The sequence below is a fragment of the Rhineura floridana genome, chromosome 9 (assembly GCF_030035675.1).
Source record: "Rhineura floridana isolate rRhiFlo1 chromosome 9, rRhiFlo1.hap2, whole genome shotgun sequence".
NCBI classification, from domain to species: domain Eukaryota; kingdom Metazoa; phylum Chordata; class Lepidosauria; order Squamata; family Rhineuridae; genus Rhineura; species Rhineura floridana.
Genome location: NC_084488.1, coordinates 68067546 through 68092466, shown reverse-complemented (window position 1 = coordinate 68092466; position 24921 = coordinate 68067546). Strand labels below are relative to the sequence as shown.

At 43.7% G+C, this 24921-nt stretch overlaps 1 protein-coding gene and 1 long non-coding RNA gene across 5 annotated transcripts in view; one reads left to right on the top strand and one right to left on the bottom strand.

Moving 5' to 3' along the window:
• Positions 1-1958: 1958 nt before the first annotated feature.
• LOC133364397 (uncharacterized) lies at positions 1959-24179 on the bottom strand. Its single transcript, XR_009757934.1, has 3 exons — positions 23544-24179; positions 3897-4000; positions 1959-2113 (listed from the first exon to the last, which is right to left on the bottom strand). It is a non-coding gene; the product is annotated as an uncharacterized LOC133364397 (long non-coding RNA).
• GAB1 (GRB2 associated binding protein 1) overlaps positions 23852-24921 on the top strand; it is a 136664-nt gene continuing 135594 nt past the window's right edge. For 2 of the 4 annotated variants that reach the window (XM_061584836.1, XM_061584834.1), the window contains exon 1: positions 23852-24506. In XM_061584836.1, coding sequence (XP_061440820.1) covers positions 24435-24506 — 72 coding nt within the window. In that variant the 5' untranslated portion in view covers positions 23852-24434. The remainder of the gene's footprint in view (positions 24507-24921) is intronic. The other 2 variants (XM_061584837.1, XM_061584835.1) reach the window with 1 other exon arrangement.

Sequence of the window (24921 nt, the reverse complement as noted above, 5' to 3'; positions counted from 1 at the left end):
TGCCTCATGTAGAGGCGCTCACACGGGGAGGACGCCGATAGGGCAAACCAGGCCAAAATGTTGTTAGCACATGTATAACAGCAAGAGTTGCTGCATTGTTTGGACTGAGAACATAAAAAGCCTTCTCATTAACGGAAGAGACCTGCACAATAACTTTTTTTGTTGGTCAGAAAGACTTTGCAGTCACCATTATTATATATACATATTTTATAGGAAACATTTTCTATTCTAGACTGAAGGATGTGGTGAAAGGAGTCTCTTTATGTAGGGACACTCTTTTAAAGTTAGAGAACATAGTGACCTTGGGTCTAATTTGCTGAATGAAAGTAACTTGTGGGGGGGGGGTCCTGAGGGCACACTTCCTCTCTAACAGGAGGATCAACCAAAGGGGCACAGAATATATTTACTTGAGCATTTTTGCCTTTCTTCTCAATTCAAGAGTGGAAATTCTCTGCTGCTTCCCTTTAGTGGAAGGCTGACTTAGCTCTTTACCCTCTGATGTCTATTTGCAGACTGCTCCACTTTAAGGAAAGGGTTTGCACTGAAGCTGAGCAAAAGGGATAAATAATGGTTTTGGCCCTGCTGATGCAGAAGTGCCTGAACAGGAGCAATAATAATATTCACCTTCAGCTGTGTATTATATATATGTATGTGTGTGTGTGTGGGGGGGGGGGTCCACAGTCATGTTTGGAAAAACTTAATATGCCTCTCCTCTTTGGTTAAGGAGAGAAAAAGAGCCAGTGCTATTTCTGGCTGCAAAAACGCAGATTGTTGTTGTTTCATTAAATGCATATCATGAAGTGCAGAAGACCTCTGGATAACTTTTACAATAATGCAGAAGGGCAGGATATTGGACTGTTGTGGCTGGGTCAGCTGTTAGAACTTTTCTCTCTCTTTCTGTCCCATCCCATTTGAAGTTTCATGTCATCTGACTTCACTGGATTTTTTTCAAGTATTACAGCATAATTAAAAAAAGGAAAATATAATATGAAATGTATGTGTCGTTAGGTACCACAGAAACCCCGTGGCCATTTGTGAGGGGGATGGGGGGCACAAAACACCATTTATCCAAACTGTGCAAATTCCATTGTATAGAAAAAATGGAAATGGACTGCCTTCAAATCAATCACAACTTATGGCAACCCTATGAATAGGGTTTTCATGATAAGCTATATTCAGAGGTGGTTTACCATTGCCTCCCTCTGAGGCTGAGAGGCAGCCTGGGAGACCAGGGTTCAAATCCCCACACAGCCATGAAGCTCACTGGGCCCAAGGTCACCCAGTGAGCTTCATGGCTGTGTGGGGATTCAAACCCTGGTCTCCCAGGTCATAGTCCAACACCTTAACCACTACACCACACTGACTCTCCTGTATCTCCATTGTATGCATCCATCTATTCTCCAATAGCATCCAATAACACTGTAAGTTTGTGTAAATATCCCCCATACATCTACACTTCTCCTCCTCCTCCTTCGTCTGATGATGATGACGCAAAGCACTCCAGATACCAAATGTAGGGGAAGTAGCAACAGTACTTCTGCTTTTAATATTAGTATCATCATCATCATCATCATCATCATCATGGAATAGCCCCAGGTTAGTTGGATAATGCTGTTTTGCATGGCTAAATAATGTTTGGCATGACTAACTGGAAATCTCTTTTTTGTTTGCAAAAGAACTCTTGTTTGGAAGAAACCAGAAACCGAACTCTGAATTTGCCAGTGCCATTGAAATTAATCACATCTAATTCTGCTCTTTGGTAGCTTGCTTTTGTGTTTCCCCTTCTTCATGTGGTCAAAGGTTCATGGCCCATTTCCTTTAGGATGAGAGAGCACTGGAGATGTATGGTGCTTTTGTAATGACCTGATTGTTTTACAAATATACAGGTTGAGCAGGTAATATGGGTACAGAACTAGCTCACAGATATTGCCAGACATACAGCGACATCAATGCACATGTGAAATTATTCATCCAAAATTATTTTTATTAGCTTGAGTGGCTGCTCTGCTCAGATACAGGAGTGTTTAATCTCTCCGCTTCTTGTGGTATCTCCTCCTTCCTCCTTCCCCCAAAAGAGCTCACTCCGAAAATCATGGGCCCTCCAGACTGGCACCTAAAAAAGTTACCCATACATGAGCAAAAGAACTCACACATGGCATGATGGTAGTTTGAAACTTATCCATTATTAAATCCCAAATTCCTCTGTTTTCCAGCTCTCCTTATATGCAGGAGTTTCAGCCTCCTTCCACCCTGTAGATGGCATGACTCATATTTGAGGTCCAAGCTGGCTTTGAACAAAAGAACAGATTAATTAGCATCATCAGCACCCATAGTCTATGCTTGAACCTTTGGGATGCCACAGTGAGAAACTCAGCCCTGTGACATGCAGCCCAGTAACATGCAGCCACTGACTTGTCTGTTAAGTTAAGCATTTGCTAACTCAGCCAATGCCTTACTACAGAGAACACATCCTTGACTTACAAAGCTAGGGTCATTTTTGTTTCTAATTTGTCTCAAGCACACACTAGCCACTGCAATAAGTCACGTGAAAATGTTTTGAATTCTTTATAAAAGCACAATCTGTGCTGTCTTTTCCCATCTCTTACTAAGAAACATGTGATTTGAAAAGAGTACTGTGTGTACAGCAAGGAGTTGTCACACATGACATTTAGTAGCAATACAATGGTTCTGAGCCACCACTTTATTCACAGAAGGTCAGCTTCTCTCTGTGACTTCCAGACGTCAAAATGTTGTTTACTGACTTGACTTGCTGGGGTGAGGAGAGTCAAACAAGCAAACAGACCAAAACTGCAGATGCCACTATTTAGTCTTCTCACAAGTGTCTGAGGTTTTTGTAAGAGGTATGTGATGCTTCACTGTTCTCCTTATGAATGAGTACTTTGAAGGCCAATCTTTCATCATTGTTTTGTCGCTCTTTAATCATATATGACCAACAAACCTCAGGCATTACATTTGTGAAGCTATCCTGGTAAACATTTATTTAAAGTATATCCTGTCTTTCTATATATAGAAAAGAAACAATTAATTACAACATAACAATAATGCATAAAATGATAATTAAAACACAGTGTAACAACAAAGTGATTTCAAACAATAGATTTAGAAAACAGTGACTAAATAGCACCAGCAAATATTTCTGCTTTTATGCTGCTTGTCCTGTTTGTAGGCAGGACATTGAATGATCAGTTTCAAATGGTAATTGATTAATATTAATGTTTATTTTAATATTAATCAACAAAGTCCTCTGGAGTCATCCCGAGGACTTTGTTGATTGGGTGGTTAACAAATGTTCTAAATAAAAAACATCAGATTGCCATAATACCTAAGGTGCTCTGAAATAAAATGGCTTTTAACCTCTCTGCCAGAGGGCTGAGAGGGAGATAAACAGGTGGAACTCCGGGGGAGTGAGTTCTAGACCCTGGGGACAACCACAGAAAAGGCCCTCTCATATGTAGAGAGCAGGGTAACATAGAGAAGGGCAATGTAAGTGGTCATGCTGAAGGCAGAAGTCCTTCAAATACTCTGGGCCAAGGCTGCTTAAACATCAATACCAGCAGCTTAGGCTAACCCCCACCCATCTGTGTTTTATATCCCTACATTTGCTGCTCTTTAACATGAACAATAGAACATTTCCCAAAGCTTGTATGGGAGATGCGCAGCTCAATTTACTCTTAGGGCCACATCAAAAGTTGGCATGACTGGGCATCTGCTGAGGCCCACATTTCTTCAGGGGCCCCACTGCTGAACCAGAACTTCCATGCTTTGTTGCTCCTCCTCCTTGCTTTCATTGCCTGTTCATTGGCCCTCTCTGAGCATGCATTTCAGTAACAAGAGTGAGGAGATAGAGGAACACCCTCCACTTGCATTGTACTCACCCCTGGGGCAGTTGTGTGGACTGGAACCAGTGAGAGAGGGCAACCAAATTGGCAACAGTGATGGTTAGGTTAGGTTTATGAATTGCTTCCTGCACCAAAATGTCCTGAAGTGATTTTCAACACAAATAAAATACATAAGTAAAATTACATTCAAAATATAGTCTGAGTAAAAGTGTCCAATCATTGGTGCTGCCCAAATGCCCACCAAAAAAAGGTATTTGCCTGGCATCGAAAAAATATGAAAGTTGGCGCCACCTGAGCCTCTCTGGAGAGAGCATTCCAGAGTTGTGATGGTGAGGAGGTGGATCCACTCATGGAAGGAAGCCCACTGAGCACATTTGCCAAGCTCCTCCCCCCAAAAAACCTGGTATTGGTGCTGCCTACTTCATTCCACAGCTCCACTAATATAGGCAGAAATGCAATGGCCAGGGCGCCAATTTGTGTTTACATCCACCGCCTTAACATTCTAGCACCACTGGTGTTTATGTTATTATTTCCCTACTTGGATTCTTCATTTTATACAAAACCACTTTGTCACAGATATTGATGAAAATATGAGTTTGATACTAAGGGTGTGCAAAACCCTGCATAGATGAGGCACCCACAACAACCCTGTTTGCAGAAAGCCTTAGTTATTTCTGCCTAATGTCAGGTAGGAGCCATATTCTGAGGAAAAGTCTTCAACATTCTTTCAGGGAGGGAGGATATAAAGTGCAGATCCAGGGCCAGCTGTACCCTGTTCAATGACTGAGAGAAACATTTAACTAGTAACTTTCAGAGGGAGTACGACCCCATCCAAAGCAGGCAACTGGCCAATTATCCGAAGTTGGGAACCACCAACCCACAGTGCCTCCGTCTTGCTAGGATTCAGACTCAGTTTACTGGCCCTCATCCAGCCCACCACCGAGTCCAGGCAGTGGCCCAGGGCTTGCACAGCCTCTCCCGATTCAGAAGTTACAGAGGAATACAGCTGGGTATCATCAGCATACTGCTGACACCTTGCCCCAAATCTCTTGATGACTGCTCCCAAGGGCTTCATATAGATGTTAAACAGCATGGGGGACAAGATGGTACCCTGTGGCACCCCACAGCACAACTGCCAGGGGGCCAAAAGGCAGTCACCCAATGCTATTATCTGAGAGTGGCCCTGGAGATAAGATCGGAACCACTGTAAAACAGTGCCTCCAATACCCATCTCCAATACCCATTATTGTATTGGATTGTTGATTGTATTTTAGTATTATTTTGTTATTCATTGTATTTTTATGCTATTTTATGTTCACCGCCCAGAGAGCTATTGCTAGTCGGGCGGTATATAAATTTAATAAATAAATAAATAAATAATTATATTCATTTGGAGGGAAATCCCATTGAAATAGGTGGGAATTTTTTTCTGAGGAAACATGATTAAAACAAGATAGTTAGTCACACTTGTCTGGGTTAGTCTTGCTTCACTGTGCGGTTGTGAATTGTCAACTCCACCCAGTGGTGCTTTTATGAGGTAATGGCCAAGGGGGTTATTCAGTTTGTTACCTTAAGTGATAGACCAGATCCCAGATGCTTTTCTTAGCTCACTTCAGTTATCTACACAATGAATGAAAAGACCCAAATATATACAAACAGTATCTAGATTATACTAATACAAAAATTGCGCTGTGCAGGGTTTGGGTGCACGAAAGAGTTCCCCACAAGGACTCTCTCGCACCCCCAAACCAAGCAGGATTTAACTTCCTACACATCATCTGATGGGTGACAGGGTTCAATATGCTTTCTGCAGTGATCCAGCCACATCTGATGTCATATGTGGGGCAGGTGCACATGGATCAGGGAAAACAACCTTGGGTGGGAGGTTTCCCACCTCTGGTGTAGATCACTTACAGAGTGTATCTTTATCTCAGTTTACTCAGCCTTAAATATACACAACAATCCCAAGGTTTAAGGGATTGTTCTCTTGGGATACATGATTGTGTAAGAATCAATTCCTTAAGCATGTGATTTTCTTTGTGGAAAAGAGCAACAGGAGGAATACAAAGGAAAATTGCATCAGTATTGCAAATTAAATTGTGGGCAGTGAACCCAAGAACCTTCTGTCATCATCCTACATGAACCCGCCCAGCTGTTAAGATTGTCATCAGCAGTTTTTCTTTGACTGCACTTGCCCTTATAGTTCAGGCAAGCAGGTAGATCAAGGAAAGGGCTTTTTCAGTTGTGGTACCTAGGCTTTGTTCTGGGGAAACTCATATGGAAACACATGGCCTTACAAAAAGGCTTCATGGAAAAGAAGTGTTTAGGGAGGGATTTAAAGGAAGCAAGAGAGTAGCATCACATGTGTTCTGGGAGATAGCTCCAGACATAAGGGGTAGCAAGGGGGAGAGAAGGAGGAATCATTTGAGGGAGTAGGAGATCTGCCCATGGCTGAAGGTATGTGGACTAGATAATCAAAGGTCACTGATATGATACAGGGTAATAGTGTGTCCTGCTTTAGAGAGGACAGTCATATATTTGACGGGGTGCTCAGACCAAGTCCCCTTTAAAGATAAAGAACTATAACAGCCTTTTTCAACCAGTGTGCCTCTAGCTGTTGTTGGACCACAACTCCCATCAGCCTCAGCCAGCATTGCCAATGGTCAGGAAAAATGGGAGTTGTGGTCCAACAACATCTGGAGGCACACTGGTTGGGAAAGGCTGAACTATAAGAAGGGTGAGCAGAGGCCTTGATGTTTCCTGTCAATAGTTAGCACTTGGATAGAAGATACAGTAGGCATATGGGTCACTTGATCAGAGTCTCTGGTTGTGAGCACACTAGTCGCCTACAGCAAAGTGTTTCTATTGGCTACACCTGGAGGGACAATGGGTTGATCTGCCAATCAGTTGCAAAATCTGTTTGAAGCTGAATTTTTAAAAAAAGACACCACTGCAGCTGATCCCACCAGGCTTTACAGTAAAAAGGAGTGGGATTTGACTAGCATTGTGTGCTTCTGTTTTCAGAAAAGAAAGGTGGAGCTGCACTGGAACCAGTAGAACAGTAAGTGTGTCTCTACTCTCTACTTAGATGCTCATGTATACATATAAATTAACATATGTAAATGTTATGCAAATTGGTGCCCTCTTTTGTGGCAATGTGTAACTGACCACCCTAAGAAGATGTCTTGGTATATAAAAAAGGATAGCTAAGGTGGTGTGGGGGAGGCCATGGAGGATTTTGAAAGTTGTGCTGGACCCAGGCCAGAGATGAACAGGAAGCTGGGAATAGGATTTAAGAAAGGGTGAATGTGCTGCATGAAAATGTGGCATGGAAAAATGTTACCTTACAAAAAGGCAGTATTAGTCTGACATGCATTTGAATCCAACATTCACTTCAGCAGAACACACATTTTGATGAAACATTATTCACTCCTGATGCTAAACAGAAGTACGTTTATAATGGAGGTTTCCAATAGTGTAGTGGGAAATTTAGAAGTCCAGGGTCCCTTCATGAGTCACCAGGATTGGCCTCACAGGCCAAATTTTACAGATGACTGGGGGCACCCACCTGTCAATCACATTACATCATTATCCAACCCACTTATCAACACCCCTTGAAGGGGGTTCCCAAGCCACAACATCCTGCTGGCAATCGGGTGCTTGGAAATCGCTGCACATGGGGCGTTGCTAGCCCTGTGCTTGGCGCTTCCGAAAGTACCAAATAGAGCTAGCAAAGTGGCTGTTTCTCCCCTCCCCATGTGGGGTGGGGATAAAGAAGCTGGTATTTTACAGGCATTGCTACCTGCAAGAAAGGTACCTCTCACAGCTGATCTGCAAAAAGCAGGTTTGTTCCTCCTGCATTTTGCATATCAGCTGAGAGAAGAACTTCTCTCTCGCACATGATGTCTGTAAAATACAAAGGGGCATTACTCGATAGGTGTTTCTTTCTCCTTGCACAGATTCACTGCAGTCAAAACGGAGGATGCACGGTGAGAGAGAGAAGGAGGGCAAAGGAGAGTTGGGTGGAGAGTGAGATGAGGTGGCATTTCCTCACAAAGAAGGGGGCAAAGGAAGGCTGAAGAAAGGGAGAAGGAAGGCTGCCTGTGAAATACAAGAAGAATTGCTTGTAAAGCAGTTCTTTCCCCCTTTATTGTGCTTTTTGCAGATCTGTGAGAGAGCGCCTCATGGAGGATGGGGGAAGGCAGAAAGAGCAAAGGGCTAAGAAGAATGAGGTGGCCTGTATTTTACAAGGGGAAGAAACCTGCTTTTTGCAGATCAGCTGTGAGAAGAAGTTCTGTCTGTACAGTGATGTCTGTAAAATATCCCCCTTCTTAACCCTTTCTTTCCCCCTCTACCCTCACTTTCCCCCATACAATCTGCAAAAAGCACAACTGAGGGAGAAAAAAATGCTTAACAAGCAGTGCATCTTGTATTTTACAAACTGCCTTCCTTCTTTCAGCCTTCCTTCGCCCCCTTCTCTGTGAGAAAATGCTGCTTTGCCTCACTCTTAGCCCATCCTCCCCCCCAGTGTGGCTGTCTTCACCTACCCTTTGTGTTGGCTACCATGGGTCTGCGTGGGACTGTTTGAAAGCCCTTCATTTTAGTAAGATTCTGATGCATACCCCCTCTCAAATCAGGCTTAGCTGCCCCTCCTCTTCTCAGAAAACTTCCCTCTCTTAAGTCCTGCTGACTCTCTCCCTCATGTTTCTCTCTTCCTCACAACAATAGATTATGGGAACCAATTAGCATGCAAGGAGATTCATACAGCCTGCTGATTAGCTGTAATGACTCCTGACCTTGCTGGATTCTCGGGCTCTCTCTCCTAAGGCAAGAGGAAAGGGTGTAGATTTTAAATGCAAGCATACACTTGGAGTTCAGGAATTGCTGTGGCTTGATTGGCTATAGAGACAGACAGAGGGACTCCAAGAGGGGGCCCAACTGCAAAAAAAGTAATGGAGCTGCGTCCCAGAGCATCCCCCCAGGAAAACATGCCTGGAGGTTTCACATTTCACACCAAAGCAGCCTAAGGTTACAGTCCCTAAACCATCTTATCAGGAAGTGCAGTGGAATTCAGTGGAACTTATTTCCAAGTAAGCATGAATAGACGTAAGTGGCATGAGTGAACAGTTCTAGTCTTAAAATTAAAAATATGTGAATATAATAGGCAAAGAGGCAATTCACACCCATCAAATGTGAGGCTGATCTGCAGATATGATTTCCTTGATTGCTCTAATAAGGCTTTCTCGAGCAACAGTGTGGTGACTTAGATTTGGGAGCTGGTCATTGTATATTCTATGTTTGTTAAGCCCATTTTTTAAATCTTGCTGGCTTGGAATTTCAATGCTGGCAGAACAGGGAAGGGACAAACAGTTAGGTACAAGGAATACAGAGGCGACTGTTATGGATTGGCTCAAAACATTACAGCCTCAAATTTGTTGGCACCAGCCAGAATCCATAATTAAAGAATTCTTATTCTGGATAACCACCCAAGGTAAGCTGCCATTACTGACTGGGAATGCACAGAAGGATGTCCAAGGTTGTGTTTCTTGGCTGAGGAATGCATTTCAGCACAGCAGCAGCAGGGTAAATAGGCTGAAGAGAATTTCCACTCCCTGCCTGAACACAGGCCGGCTCTAGTCCCTGTGTTCTTCAACTTTTTATAAATGACATAGATGAAGGGAGAGAAGTAGGGTTGCCAGGCACAGGGCCTGAGAATGATTCTGTATCTTTAAGAGAAGAGAAAATTCAGCCAAGTGCAGGTTTTTTTGCAACACTGTAATGGGAAAAACCACAAGGTGAAATTTTCCTTCCCCCCTGCACAACTTTTCAAGATGCAGAAGACCTCTTGGAGGCTGGGCCTGGCAACCAAGAGGTCTTCTGTATCTTTAAAAGTTGTGCAGGGGGAAGGGAGAATTTCACCTTGTGGCTTTTCCCATTACAGTGTTGCAAGAAAGCCTGCACTTGGATGAATTGTCTCTTCTCTAAAAGATACAGAATCATTCTCGGGTAGAGCTACCAGATCTCTGGTTTTCTGCCGGAGTCTCAGGTTTTTGGGGGACCCTCCGGCTCTCTAGCTAGCACCCCTTAATCTCTGGACTCTCAGCTTCAATTTTTTAAAAAATAAGTTTCTAGGTGGTCTGGTTCCTGAGATATACACCAAAACGTCAGCCCCCCCATGACTGTTTAATCTATTTAACTGATACGACGCTGAAGTTGGTTCCTAGTTCCCAGTTCCTTATTTGCTTGAAAGTTCAAAACACTAAAAAAGAAGAGCTGACAACTACAGCAACTTCAAACCAAACTTAACATGTCTCTGAACCCCAAAATATATGATGGGGTACCGTGTATGATATATCACTGTGATTAGGGGACTCTCCCCGTCAAGAATAACAATACATTTATGCAATCAAAATCATCAGGCTTCTGATATTATCATAAATACATAATGATGTCATAAAATCATAAAAAATAAGTAACTGGGGGTGCCCACCCCAAAATCTGCTCTGGAACAGGACAAATCATATACCCCATGAAAGGGGAGAGTGTCCTCTACGAGATGCCACTGTGTCCCGCCTCGCCCCAAAGCTTCTGCTGGGCACCGGGCACGCATGCGTGCATCAATGCAAAATCAAAATGGACAAAAATACATAGAAAAAAAATAAGTAACTGGGGGTACCCACCCCAAAATCTGCTCTGGGACAGCACAAATTATATACCCCAGGAAAGGGGAGGGTGTCCTCAACGAGATGCCACTGCGTCCCGCCTGGCCCAGAGCTTCTGCTGGGCTCAGGGCACAGAAGAGGGCATCTATACAAAATCAAAGCAGAAAGAGACATATAGGAAAAATAAGTAATTGGGGGTGCCCACCCCAAAATCTGCTCTGGGCCAGGACAAATCATACACCCCATGAAAGGGGAGGGTGCCCTCTATGAGATGCCACTGCGTCCTGCCTGGCTCAAAACTTCTGCTGGAGGACAGCATCTGTGCAGACAGAAGGGTAGAGAATCTTCTTATTCTTTCTCATTTCTCAGACCTCTTTCTGAAGTGAAGGGACAAATCTGTAAAGAAGTTTGGAGCAGCCACATTAAAAGATAAAGGTAGGGCATTCCAGGCAGGGGGTTGCCAACCCTGCTTGGATATGGAAGTCTTTGCAGAGGATCCCTAGTCAAGCTTTACCAACAGCACAATCCAAACTATATCTACTCAGAAGTAAGTCCTGTTGAGTTCTATGGGGCTTAGTCCCTTAGTACGTGCGTTTAGAATTGCAGCTTTCAGGGGCATCCATCTTTACTCCCGAATGCTCCCATCTAACATCTCCACAACACTAGGCTCCTTTCTTCCTACAGTGACCTTCTGGTGACTGGCCTGGCCTGAAGGCACTTAAACCCTTCTTGCCGAAAGCAAGGCTAGATTAAATGTTCCCTACCCAGGCTCCTTCTTTTAGCTAAGATGTCTAGCTTAATTTTCAGTCAGATTTTTTTTTAATTGTACGCTCCAAGCAACTGTGATTGATGCTTAATGTATCATGCTTAATGACATCACTCGGGCCCGCTCCATGACATCACTTGGGCCCGCCCCTAAAATCTCATGTTTTGGGATGTTTCTGACCTGGCAACCCTATTCTCAGGCCCTGAGCCTAGCAATCCGAGAGAGAAGGGATGCTTATCAGATTTGTAGGTGACACAAATCTGGGAAGAGTAACTAAAATAACAGAAGATAGAATCAAGATTCAAAATGATCCTGGCAGACTGAAACACTGGGCTGAAACCAAGATAGAATTCAACCACCATAAGTGTAATGTCCTGCATTCAGGTACAAAGAAGCAAAGGCATTAAATACAGAATGTGGGAGACCTGGCTTGGCAGCGGCACATGTCAAAAGGATCTAGATATCTTAGCAGATCATGAGCTGAAAGTCCACTGTGGCTGCTTAAAAAGTTAATGAGATCATAGGCTGAGAAAAAGAAGCATAGCATCCCAATTACTAGAAGTAATTGTTCCACTCTGTTCGTCATTGGTTAGGCCACATTTGTAATACTGTGTCTAGTTCTGGGTGCAACATATGAAGAAAAGACATTGGCCAGCGAGTGTGTCAAGAAGAGGGCAACCAAGATGCTGAGATGTCTGGAAACCAATATGAGGAATGGTTGAAGGAAATGTTTAACTTGGAGAAGAGAAGATTAAGGGGAGAAAGGATAGCAGATCTCAAATATCTGAAAAGCTGTCGTGTAGAAGACAAAGCAGATTTGTACTCTGGTGCTGCAGAGGGCAGGCCTAGAACCAATGGCTATAATTTGCAGGGAAGCAGATTTTGGCTAAACAGCAGGAGAAAGTTGAGAGCTGTTTGACAGTAGAACTGCCTCGCTCATTCCTCTTATTAGAATCAAATAAAACTGCAAGGATGGGGTGTCTGTGCCCCTCGAGGTATTAGACTGCAGCTCCCATTATCCCTGACTATTGGCCCTGCTGGCTGGGGCTGATCAGAGTTGGAATCCAAAATACCTGGTGGAGGGTACTACTAGGTTAAGGAAGATTGCTCTAAAGTTTCAGCAAAAGCCTTTCTGAGCCCTGCTTGGATGTTATTATTGTTGTTGTTAACTGAATTTATATCCCGCTCTTCCTCTCAAAGGAGCCCAGGGCGACAAACATAAACAAAACAATTTAACAAGAAATGCTAAAACCAGTTGCTAAAAACAATTAAGAACATTTCATAAACACAATTACAATTAAAAACATTCTAAAACACAGTTAAAAATATTGTAAAAACACAGCTAAAACATTCTTTCATCAGTGATCGTTGGCTGCCAGAACAGTCCCCTTCAGTCATCAAATGCCTAGATAAAAAGGAATGTTTTCAGCATCCTTGTGAAAGTCAATAGTGATGGAGACAGACACACTTCACTGAGGAGGGCATTCCACAAATGGGGAACCACCACTGAAAAGGACCCATCACAGGTCAGCGTTAACTGGCAGCACCAACAAGGCCTCACCTACCAATCATAGGGTCTAAGATGGTTGATACTGCAGAAGGTGCTGTTTTAGATACTTGGGTCCCAAGTGATGTAGGGCTTTATATGTTAATACTAACACCTTGAATTGGGCCCGATAGCTCACTGGCAGCCAGTGCAGTGTTTTCAGGACTAATGACGCATGATCCCATTGGGCTGCCCACTTACCAGCCTCGCAGCTGCATTCCGCACTACCTGCAACCTCTGGACTGTCTTAAAGGGCAGCCCCACCTACAGCACACTACAGAACTCCAGACAAGAAGTCACCAGAGCATGGACAATTGAGGCCAGGCTATCCTGGTCCAGGAACAGCCATAGCTAGTGAATCAGCCTCAGCTGGGCATAAGCACTCCTAGCCAGAGAACCAACTTGGGACTCTAGTGACAATTTGGAATCCAGGAGCACTCCCAGACTCTGAACCTGTATATTCAGGGGGCATACAACCCCTCCCAGAACAGATCACACACCTAATTTTTGGACAGAGGAACCACCCATTCACAGTACTTCTGTCTTATCAGGATTCAGCCTCAGATCCAGCCCATCACTGCCTCCAGATACTTGTCCAACACCCACAACCTCTCCTGATTCAGACTGAATGGAGAGATAGAGCTGTCATCAGCATACTGATGACACCATGCTCCATATCCCTGGATGACAGCTCCAAATGGTATGGGAGACTGAATGGACCTTTGTGGCACCCCACAGCCCAAAAACCATGGAGCTGAGCAACAATCTCCTAGTACTACTTCCTGGTAGCAGGCCTGCAGGTAGGAGCAGATACAACACAGTACCTCCAATTCCCATCTTCTTCATTCACTCCAGAAGGACACCATGATCTATGGTGTTAAAAGCTGCAGAGAGATCAAGGAGAACCAACAGGGCTGCATTGCCCCCTTCTCTCTCCCAATAAAGGTCATCAATCAGGGCTACCAAGGTTGTTTCTATGCCAAAACTGGGATGGAAACCAGACTGGAATATATCTAGATAATCTGCTTCCTCCAAGCATGCCTGTAGCTGGCTGGCCATCTCCGTCTTGATCACCTTGCCCAGGAAGGGAATATTAGAGACTGGACAGTAGTTTTCTAAAACTTCTGGATCTAGGGAGGCCCTCTTCAAGAGAGGCCACACCACCTCCTCTTTCAAAGCAGAGGGCACAACTCCCTCCTGTAGCGAGGCATTGACCAGGCCCTGAACCCATGTCTGGGATGGAATCTGGGACCTTCTGCATACAAGGCACATGCTCTACCACTGGGCTATGGTAAATGTCTGTCCACCAGCAAGCTGTTATTTCCCCCCTCACCATTTCCTTGTTTTTAATCATTGTTTTTATTGCTGAGGGTCATAACTTGTGGTCTGTATGTTTGTATAGATGAAATGAGCAGCTGTCCACCCAAGTCACCCTGCCTCACATCCAGCTTCATCACAAATGTGAGTTAGTGAAGTACTAAACTAAAGTATCACATTTCAACGTTTGTGCTTTTATAAACCTAAGAAACTTCACTGGCAGAGGCAAGAATATCATGTTCCTAATCCAGATCCTGCTTCCTAATAGCTGTCTCCTAACATTATGTCCTTCAAAAAAAAAGTTAATTCATTTTCATCCTGGTTATCTCTATCCCTCCTCTAAGCAATCCACTGCATTTGCTTCTGCTAGAGGTGGTATGAACAAATTGTTCTTATGCTCCATAAGATTATTCCAGGGGACTGCCTTTCTGTTCCACCTCTCCTTAATAGTCTTTCTATGTACCATTCTTGCTTCTATTGTTACATTCAAGGCTTTTCCCAGAGAAAATGTACTTTTTTATCCTTTGTGATACTAATTATTGGAGACAATCTCTCAACTCCCGTAGAAAAGCTGATTGCTATTCAGCAATCCATGTTACACACGCATGCATGCCAGAGCCAGCCATCCTGTCTCCTAGATAAGGCTTTGCCTAGAAGTCACCTATTTGCCTTGTCTTCAGTTTGGTAGGAAATCGGCAAATTGAGGATTGAAGCACACTCACTGTTCTGCCAGTTCCAGTGTATCTCCACTCTTCTGAAATGGGGGCACATGACGCTAGTCAAACTCCGCCCCTTTTACTGTAAAACCTGGTGGGAGCAGCTTGAGTGCTTTTTTTTTTTTTTTTTAAATTCGCTGCTAAAGAGATTTCACAGCTGACCAGCAGATCAACCCTTTGCCCCTCCATGTGTGGCCAATGGAAACGCCTTGCTGTAGGTGACTAGCGTGCTCACAGCCTGAATCTTCATTTGTTTTTTTATTTTCTGAAGTGACCCTGATGCTGCCAGCCTGCTATTAATCAGGATTTAATACACATGATGGTGGCACCCCCATCGTTTAGATGCAGGCTGTTGCCACTTAATTCCTGTATACAAGATGTGGGTGGATGATGTAAAGTACAGAAGCAGTAACTGGTAGGGTGGAGGCTACTGAACACTTTCCCTGCGTTTGCTTCTCCTGAGTGGGCCAATGCATAGATGAGGAAAGCTTTATTTCACTGCTTTTCTCTCATTATCAGAATCCAAGGTCGTTGGCAATATATCAAAGCTCAGCAACCCTTCTTTAAGCAGATTCTGCACTTTAATATGCCTTATATGCATGCGCGCGTGCACACCCCTTTCACTTGCTAGGAATTTAGCACAACTCATATTCAGTCTAATGCAGGGATAGCCAACATGATGCCCTCCAGATGTTGTTTGACTTCAACTCCCATCATCCCTGACAATGGGCTATGCTAGTGGGGGCTGATGGGAGCTGAAGTCCAGCACCATTTTGGCCACCTCTGAATCAGTGTTACTTCTAATCAGAAATATGCCTGTTGCTTTCTGTAGCTGTGACAACTTTACCATTACTCAAAAGATTCTGAAAATAACGTGATCTATGTAAATTGTCCTTTTTCTCCTCTTATACCAGATCAGGGCAATTGTTTTGCTCTTTTCTTCTGAAAAAAAGTTTTCACATTATCTTCTGTATGTAAATATATATTAGGAACCTAGGAAGATGCTTTATACCAGATCAAATCACTGGACCATCTAGCTCAGAATCATCTGCACTGATGACAGTGGCTCTCCAGGGTTTCAGCTAGGGATCTTTTCTAGCCCTATATGGAGATGCCAGAGATTGAATGTGGGACCTTTTGCAGGCAGATCAAGTGCTGTACCACTGAGCTACAGCCAGTTGTCTCTGGTAATACCTGTGACCAGCTCTAGCACAATTTTCATTGAAAGGTTCTATTACCCTATTTGCCCCTACTGTTAAACTACTGGAGCTAGTGTTATTGTTTGTGGAATTGAGCTGTGAGAGTGTAAGTCAAAGAATTTTGAACTGAAGCAACTATTCTTCATGATATTTTCATGAATTAATAATGCAACAAATGGTAGGCACTAAGGTTTATAATGGTTATTATCTGAAAATATATAGCATGGTTCAGGTGCTATCTACGCCAAATAACTGGGCAAATGTAATCATAATTTCAGCTATCAGTCTTACTGGTTGTAAATCATCTGTGCAACAGATTATAAATTTATTTGGAAACTCAGTAGGCACCTTGCAAGGTGAAGCAGGTGGCAAAACTAGCTAAGCAGTCTCTTGCATAATTTGCACTAAGTATTTATTTATTTATAATTTTTCACTAAGTACATGGACTTTGCATCCTGCAAGGCTGAACCCTGATACTACATTTAGACATTTTGATCTGATGCCTTGCTTATATGGTTTCAACAGGAAGTAACAGTCTGTGGGTTCCCATAAAACAAGTGATGTTATATTGATGAAATAAAAGTGTTGCAGGCTTCAAAACACACATTCTTTTGACCATTACCATTTTTTCTGACCTTGAACTCTAGGAGTCTATTTAAAAAACATGTTTTTGTGCAATTTCCATTCATCTCAATGGGGGCATGTGCAGGGAAAGTATGCTGTGTATTGTGACGCAGAGTTTAAGGTCAGAAAGGCCTCAGCTATGACAGCTTGCACCTAACACATAGCAATTCTCATTCCTTTCCTGCATATGATGTTTCAACAGTGACACGATAAAAATAAGAAACCCCAGTGCTGAGTAAAAAATGAGGTGAACCAGTATTAAAATAGAGTCATACAATATTTAGATGCTAAACTGGTAAGACATACCAACATATCCAACTAATTTACACCAGTGTTTTAAACTGGAGGTAACATACATAAAGAAATCCTGGGGATTTCCCCTTTTGTCCCCTTCCGCTATTGCTTCCTCAATCTTTTACGTAGCATTTGAGTCTATTTTATGCCATTTCATGGCTTGAAGCCTGACAATTGTCACTTAAAAATAACAGGTTAGTTTTTGAAGTACAGAAGTATTCTGTTGCCACGTTCAATTAAATGGACAGTCCTGCAATTCTTTGTCTCATTTTTCTTGGGGGATGCATGTTTTTACTACTCAGTCATAAGTAATTTAGAGCTATTTAAAAGACTTTTTTGTTTTAAGTATGTCACTCAGATGTTACCTGCTTTGTGGCTTCACTTCCCCCCAAACCCCTTTCCCCCACAGTATTTTCAACCAATTTTCTTTTTATTATATAGCCAACTTCCCTGCATTTTGTTCAAATTCATAATTTTTAAAACAAGGCACTATAAATGTTATCTTTCCATTTTTCTCTTCTGTATTCTAACAATGTAAAAGGGTAGACAATAAAATAAAAAAGGAGCTGGCTCTTTAGCTGCTATACCTACTCCTTTCCCTTTCCTTTGAAAGTCAGCCAAGCAGGGGCTTACACTTGGGACTCTGCACAATGATCCAAATTAAACCAAACTACCTTGCCAGAATCACATTAAATCCAATTCCAGGAGTGAAAGAGATTATTCCACTGTTGTCAGTGTTATACTATGCAACACACATGGAGTATATTTCTTGGGAAAATATTAATACTAGATAGATAAGCAATTAATTTCCATAGTAGATCTGAAAAAAAACCCAGCAGGGTTCAGAAGAAAAAACATAGGAACAACTGGACATGTGTGTGAAAGAATCACGTGCACAGCTAGAGCTTAGCTTGTTGTTTTCATTACAGATGTTCCCATTACCAAAGACACAAGCTACTGTTCAGTTTCGAAAGCAGAGTTGCCTCTTAGGCAGTGGGAACTGCTAGGCAAAAGATGGAGGCAAAGCTCCACTGCCCTTTCCTGTGAATGCATAAACTGTCTTTAGATCCTATCCAAGTGCTTCCATTGTCAGATGAGTTTAGAACAGGAATGGGGAAGCTTTGGCCCTCCAAATGTTGTTGGAGACTAACTCCCAACATCCTTGATCATTGGCCATGTTGGCGGGGGGCTGATGGGAGTTGGAATCCAACAACATCTAGAGGGCCAAAGGTTACTCATCCCTGTTTTAGAGGTATCTCAAGAGAGATGGATTCAAGGACTACAGCTTTACTACATAATCCCACGAGTCACTGTGTCATCAAAGTGGTCAGGGATCAGAATCAGGATAGAATGCAACCATTCTTGTTCCAGTTCTAACTTGTGGCATTGTGAGCCAGTCCAAAATTGATTCACATAATAGTAAATAAATAATACAGTTTATATATGGAGAGAAATTCCTCCAAAATATTCATCATATTGCTTAATCTGCAGAGGAGGGGCCATAGGTCAGTGGCAGAGCAGAACCTCCCAGGTTCTGTCCCTGGGACCTCCAGTTAAAAGGACCAGGCAGCAGGTTGTAAGAAGACTTCTCCATGAGCCCCTGGAGAGCTGCTGTCTGTCAGAGCAGACGTTACTGGACTAGATGGGAAAATAGTCTGATGTGCTATAAGTAGCATCCTGTATTCCTTCCTAAGTCCTTTTTTTTTGGTGGGGGGGAACAACCATAGCTCAGTGGTAGAGCATTCACACTGCATGCAAAAAGTCCCAGGTTCAACCCTTGGCATGCCTAGGTATCTGGAACTGAGACCCGCTGCCAGTCAGATTATACAATAGTGGGCTAGCTGGACAAATAGTCTGATTTGGTATAACGCAACTTCCTATATTCATACAAAAAAGGGGAATCAAGTTGGAAAATAAAAAATCATTCATGTGCAGGAAAATATGCATGTTTACATAGAAGTCCTGTTGCATTTAATAGGCTTATTCCCAGGGAAGTATGAATAGGATTGTAGATAGTGCACTTGGGAAGGATGGGACTTAACTCACATATGTGACATTCAAAAGGGATTAACTATGTGCGTGGTGAAAACCTGTTATGAATTGGGATTGCACATGACGGATAAGAGAGCAGACCAGAATTGATGCACTTCCCTTGCAGAGGGTGCTGGTTTAGCTATGGAGATGCAAGCCACTCTATCCCTAACCAAAGGTAATCACAAAGTTATTAAGCTATAGTCTTCTGCATGTTCTCCAACAATGTAAATTGTTTGTAATATATATTACACAATCAAGAGATCTTCTTGGATATTAAGACTGTAATCCTACATTCAGTTAGGGCTGGTTATGTCTAACTTCAGTAGGATCTGAGCAACTGAAATTAGCTTGTTTCAAGTTTTAAATGATCCCTTAGTTAAAATTACTTGACTAACATGCATCAGAGGGAAAATAAATAGTATAATGGAATCCTCATGGCCAAAGCTCATCTGTATAATTACATTAAAAACTCTATTGTCCAAATTACTCACATGCATGAAAAGCACAGAGACCAATCTACTGACAAGCAGCTGATTTTGAAAATATAGAGATAAATGAAAAAGCAGACAGCTTGTGACTTTTTGACCTTGATTTACAGATCCTTTTGAGCTTCTGAACTGGCCCTAAAAGCACTTCACTGGAGAAAAATATTATACTGGAAAAATCATTTATATGTCTCAATAGCCCCATAAGGATCCAGGACACTTGGAAACATTCAGATATGCCCATGTATGGTTGAACTCCTAAATCATATCCACTAACAAATTAGCAAACGTTCTGCCCATGTTACAGTAAAAAAGTAGCTAGGGTGCATATTTGGAAGTGCACTTTTTATACATGAAAGGAAAAGAAAACAGTATTCACGTTACATTGGAGCTGATGGTTGAGATGAACAGTTGTTTGACTCATGGGAGTCTTATGCCTTGCCCCAATACAGAAGTTCCTAACTGTGGTTTATGGTGCACTTGCAGGTGGTCTATGAAGCTTGGTTTATTCCAACTGTAAAACTAGAACTTTTTGGTTGGCATGTTTCCCTCTCCCGTCCACCACAGCAACAAGATAGCTACAGGCAGTAGATGTAACTAACAGCACATAAGATACTTTCTACATTTTGGGGGGGGGATGCGCACAGTTAAACTTTATGCAATCATATTTTATGCTTTTTTAATTATTTTAAATTCATTAAGGGTAATCTAGTGGAAGCAAGGTACAGTCAAGTTCTTTTGAAATGGATTGAACTAAGGGCATGGTTAAATGGCTACAATCCTAGACACACAGTATAAGCAATATTGCTTGTTTACTCAGTAATGAGTTCCACTATGTTAATAAGAATACAAGAAAAACCTTGCTAGATCATTCCCACAGTGCTCAAACAGATGCCTTTGGGAAGTCCACACAAGACAACCAGGCAAGAGCCTCCCCAGGTACTGGTGGGCTACAGCATATTTTTTTCTGAACCTGGAACATCCATATAGCTGTATCATAACTGGTACACATTGGTAGACATTGGGTTGAATCCACTGCTGCCATTCCACTGCTGCCACAGACTTCTGCTTAGGCAAAGGAACTTCCCCCTCCTCTGCTCTGCAGATCCCTCATGAACCCTCAAAATCTACTCCAGAGATTTGGAGAACTCTCAAGCAAATTTTGAGGGCATGCAGGGAGAGAAGAAGGGGAAGGCCTGTTGCGTGAGGGGAATGCCGCACACATATTGGATACAACCCATTTCCCACGAACAAGGCATAACCACATTTGGTGGCTGCAAATTCCAAATTTCATTGTGTGAAAAAGTGCTGTTTGTCTCCCCTGAATCTCCTCCTAATTAATTTAATCTGATAACTTTTAGTTTTATGGGTGAACCTGTTATAAGGCTGCAAGTATATGCACACACAGTTGAGAGTAAATCCCATTGAATTCACAAGAAAATATGTGAAGGAATGAGCTCTTAGTCCTTCATTGGTTTCACAGGAAGGAATATAAAAAGGTGCATTTACTGACTCAGTGTTGTCTACAATGCCTGGCAGTGGCTCCAAAGTTTCAAATGTGAGCCTTTTCCAGTCTAAACTGGAGATACCAGGGATTTGAACTGCAAAACATGGGCTGTATGAGGGCATGTTCCTAAAAGTAACAAGCAGGATTCTGCTTAGTTACTCTGGCCATATCATATGTATAGTTTACTTTAAATGAGGGGAAGCAAACCTTTTCCAGCTGCCAGTGCTACATTCCCTTGTGAGCAACCTTCAGAGGCTGATGCCAGAAGCAAACGTGGACAGGGCCAGAAGCAAAAGGGGGAGGAGCAACAGGTGTGACAGTCATGCTTGTAAAGTAGGCTACATTCCAGCCATAGAAAAGTCACAGGATTCCACACATGTACACTGACTCCATCCAGGCAAGCAACAGGCATTTTCATAGTCCAAGAGCACATTCTAGCTAGGCAAAAGCACTTGATGGTGCAGAACAGGGTCATTGCAGGGTGTGCCCTGGGGAGTAGGGGCATGATCTGGGAAAAGTCCTGAGGGCCAAGCAGCAAGACCAGCAGGGCCACATTTGGCCTGCAGGACTGATTCTCCACCCCTGATTTAAATGTATCTGTGCAAATATACTGATACTAATTGACTATTATTAGCATTTAAGGCAAGGTAAAAACCAAGAACAACTAGATAGCAAAACCCCTTAATTATTCCCATTAAAAGTCACAAAGTACCAATTTCAGATTTCCAAAACACTGTGCTTTTTTTTGTTTATAATTAGCATGGTTGACATTCAAGAGCGTTTTGTAATGCACCCTTGGTTGAATCACCTGCATATCTGCTATCTAAAAAAATTCTTACAACAGTCTGGCACACCAGAAGGACCATTTCCCCTTAAAAGAAGCTATTAATAAGAGCTGCTACAACTTGAAGAAATTATTTTCTCCACGGCCATTAAGGATGATCTGGTTCAGTTTAAGAATATTTAACACTGATGATGAAATCGAAATAAGTTCTTGTTTGGAAATTTATGCTAATGCATTGTTATTTTATGCAATGATGTCATCCGTACTGAAAACCCTTTCAGATAGGACACTTCAAATGGAAAACCCTTATTTTAAAACTGTGATTAATTGATTAACTATGATGAGTAACTGGGCAGAAAAAAGGCCTGTATAGGGCACATTAAATGTGTACATGACTTTTACTGATTTCATAAGATTTATGAAATTCTGTAAAATAGAGGCTGAGTGATCCTGTGGGGAACCTGGGGCATTCTAGCTGTTCCTGGACTACAACTCTCATCAGCCCTGACCACTGGCCATATTGGCCAAGGCTGATTAAAGGTGGAGTCCAACAACATCTGGAGGACCACAGGTCACTACTGTCTGGCATGGGGTTTATAGCAAGTTGGGATTGGTGATCATTTATAGGAAAATTGGACTTGGAGTAAGCACATCCTCAGAACCAACCCATCCCCCTAGGAAGGTGGAGGGGGGATTTTTTGATGCATGTCCTGTGAGATCAACCCTTCCTACCACACCTCCAAGGCAGCACATGGCAAACGAGCTGCTTCTTTTCTCAGCCACCAGTTTCCCAACTGTCATGTATATAGAGCAGGGAGGGGAAACCTGCAGCCCTTCAGATGTTGCTGGACTCCAGCTCCCTTCAGGACCTGTCAGCAAGACCAAATGGTCAGGAAGGGTTGAGTTGTAGTCCCGCAGTATGCAAAGGGCACCAGCTTCCCCTTCCCTGTCATATTCTGACTAATCTCTTACTCAAAATAACAAAACATCTCTGAAAATTTGTTCGGTGTGTGTGTGTGGAATATAGAAGAGGAGGCTGGGTAATGAAAATCTGTTGCGTAAGCATTTTACGGATGAGGAACAACTCCAAAGACTTAGTCCTTTTTAGCTAATATAACTTTAAAATATAATTTATGTAATTATATTTTTTTCAATTCTGCACCCAGGCAATGAGAAGTAGGCTGAACCTCTCTGTTTGTGCAATGCATTTTCCTTCCTTGAACTGCCAGCAGCTGCACCTTTATTTATCCAAAATAAATTCTCTCGCGCTCCCTGTAAACTTCCCAGCATCTCCTCGCAAGATCTACTCTTCCCTCTCCTATCCGCCCCCCCCCAAAACCTTCCAAACAAGAAAAGTTTTATCTCCCTTTCGCAGGCCCGCCGCAGCGACTCCCCCCTTCTCAGCAGTTAACTACTTTTGAGCACTACAGATCCCAGGATCCCTTAAGTAGGTTTAAGTCTCCTCCCTCATTCGTTAGCTAAAAAGGGGGGGGTAAGAGAGAAACCTCTGGCCGACATTCAGAGAGAGGGGGAAAAACGCTCACTTCCTCTCCTTTGGACGGAGAGCGTACAGAAGAGCTATTGAGGCCAACGTTGGGGGGGAAAGGGAGAAAGGATTAGGAGTTGGTGGGGAGGTGGGAGCGTAATAGCTGATCGGGCGCGCAGCGGGCTGGAAAGGTAGAACACTCGGGCTGCAATCCTAACCTCACTTACCTGGGAGTAAGGCCCATTTAATTCAATAGGACTTACTTCTGAGTAGTCATAGTTAGGATCGCGCTGTTATATACTGGATCTGATCCTGCCGACCTCTTGCTAGAGAAGGGCGGCAGCGCCCGCTCGCCCGGATGCACATGTACACAAGGAACTCGGTTCCCACCTCCCCCAGTTTTAACAGTTTCGACGTTCGGAGCGTAGAACTCCGCCGCCCTCAAGATTCCACAGGGGCGCCTCCTAAACTGGCTCAGCGTTCCAGCTGCGAGGCCTTGATGTTCATCAAGGCGGCACTGGAGGGGGGGGGCTGGCTGGCTGGCTAGCCAGCCAGCCAGCCGGGTGCCGCCTCCTCCTCCTCCTCTCTACTGTTCAAGGAAGGGGAGAAAGCGCAGGCACAGAGCAGGCGGAATTAATGAGCAGCCCCGGATGCGCGCTGCCTCCGGGCACGGGGAGGCTCCAGCTCTCCATAGGAAAGCCGAGCGAGGAGAGGTTTCCCCGCTGCTGTTGGAGACGGCAGCAGCAGTACCAGCTGGATCGGAGTAGCTAAAAGTTGCGGCGGCCCGGACGGGGAGTGGAGGTGTCACTCTGCTTTCCCCCTAAGGTTCGCTGGGGGATGAGGGAGCCCGGGAACAATTCTCCCTCTTGCCCGACCTGGGCTGTCTGCCTTTAGATACACACACGCCTATATACACACACGCCCTCTTCGTCCCTCCTTCCCTCTTTCCCGGCCGTCTCCTCCCCACTCCTCCTCCTCCTCCTCCGCTTTCCCCTCCTCCTTCCCTTCCCCCAGAGAAGCCGGAGGAGGCCGGAGCGGTCGGTCGGTGGGTCGGGCAGGCAGGCGCTCCTGTTGTGTCTCTCCGGGCTGTCTCCTCTCGGCCCAGCAGCTGCCGAAGAAAGAATCTCCCTTCCTCCGTCGGGTGCGAAGCAGCCATGAGCGGCGGGGAGGTGGTCTGCTCGGGCTGGCTGCGAAAGTCGCCGCCGGAGAAGAAGTTGAAACGCTACGTAAGTGCCTTTGCCGCGGCTTGCGGGTTCTGCTGGCAGGGACGCGCCTCGGCTTCCAGCAGCAGCTCTCTCTTCCTCTTTCCTGTGTGTGTGTTTTCCTCCTCATTCCTTTCTTCATCTCTTCCTTCACTCCTGCTGCTCTCTCCCTCTCTTTTTCTTGCTTATTACTTCGCTCTCAGACTTTCGATCCCTGAAGCGTCCCACCCAACCTTGAGCTTTGGTGGAGTCTTTCCTCGTAAACAGGGCTATGCCGCTGCCCGCCCACCTACCCGAAGGTGTTTGGGACACTCGCGGAGCCCGTCAGCCTGCCAAGTACTTTTCAAAACTGCCAAGTGCGCAGTTCTGGTTTTACAGCATTTTGCAAAAGGCCCTGAACGGACACAACTTTTACCTATGCTTTATTGTCCGCTGCCAG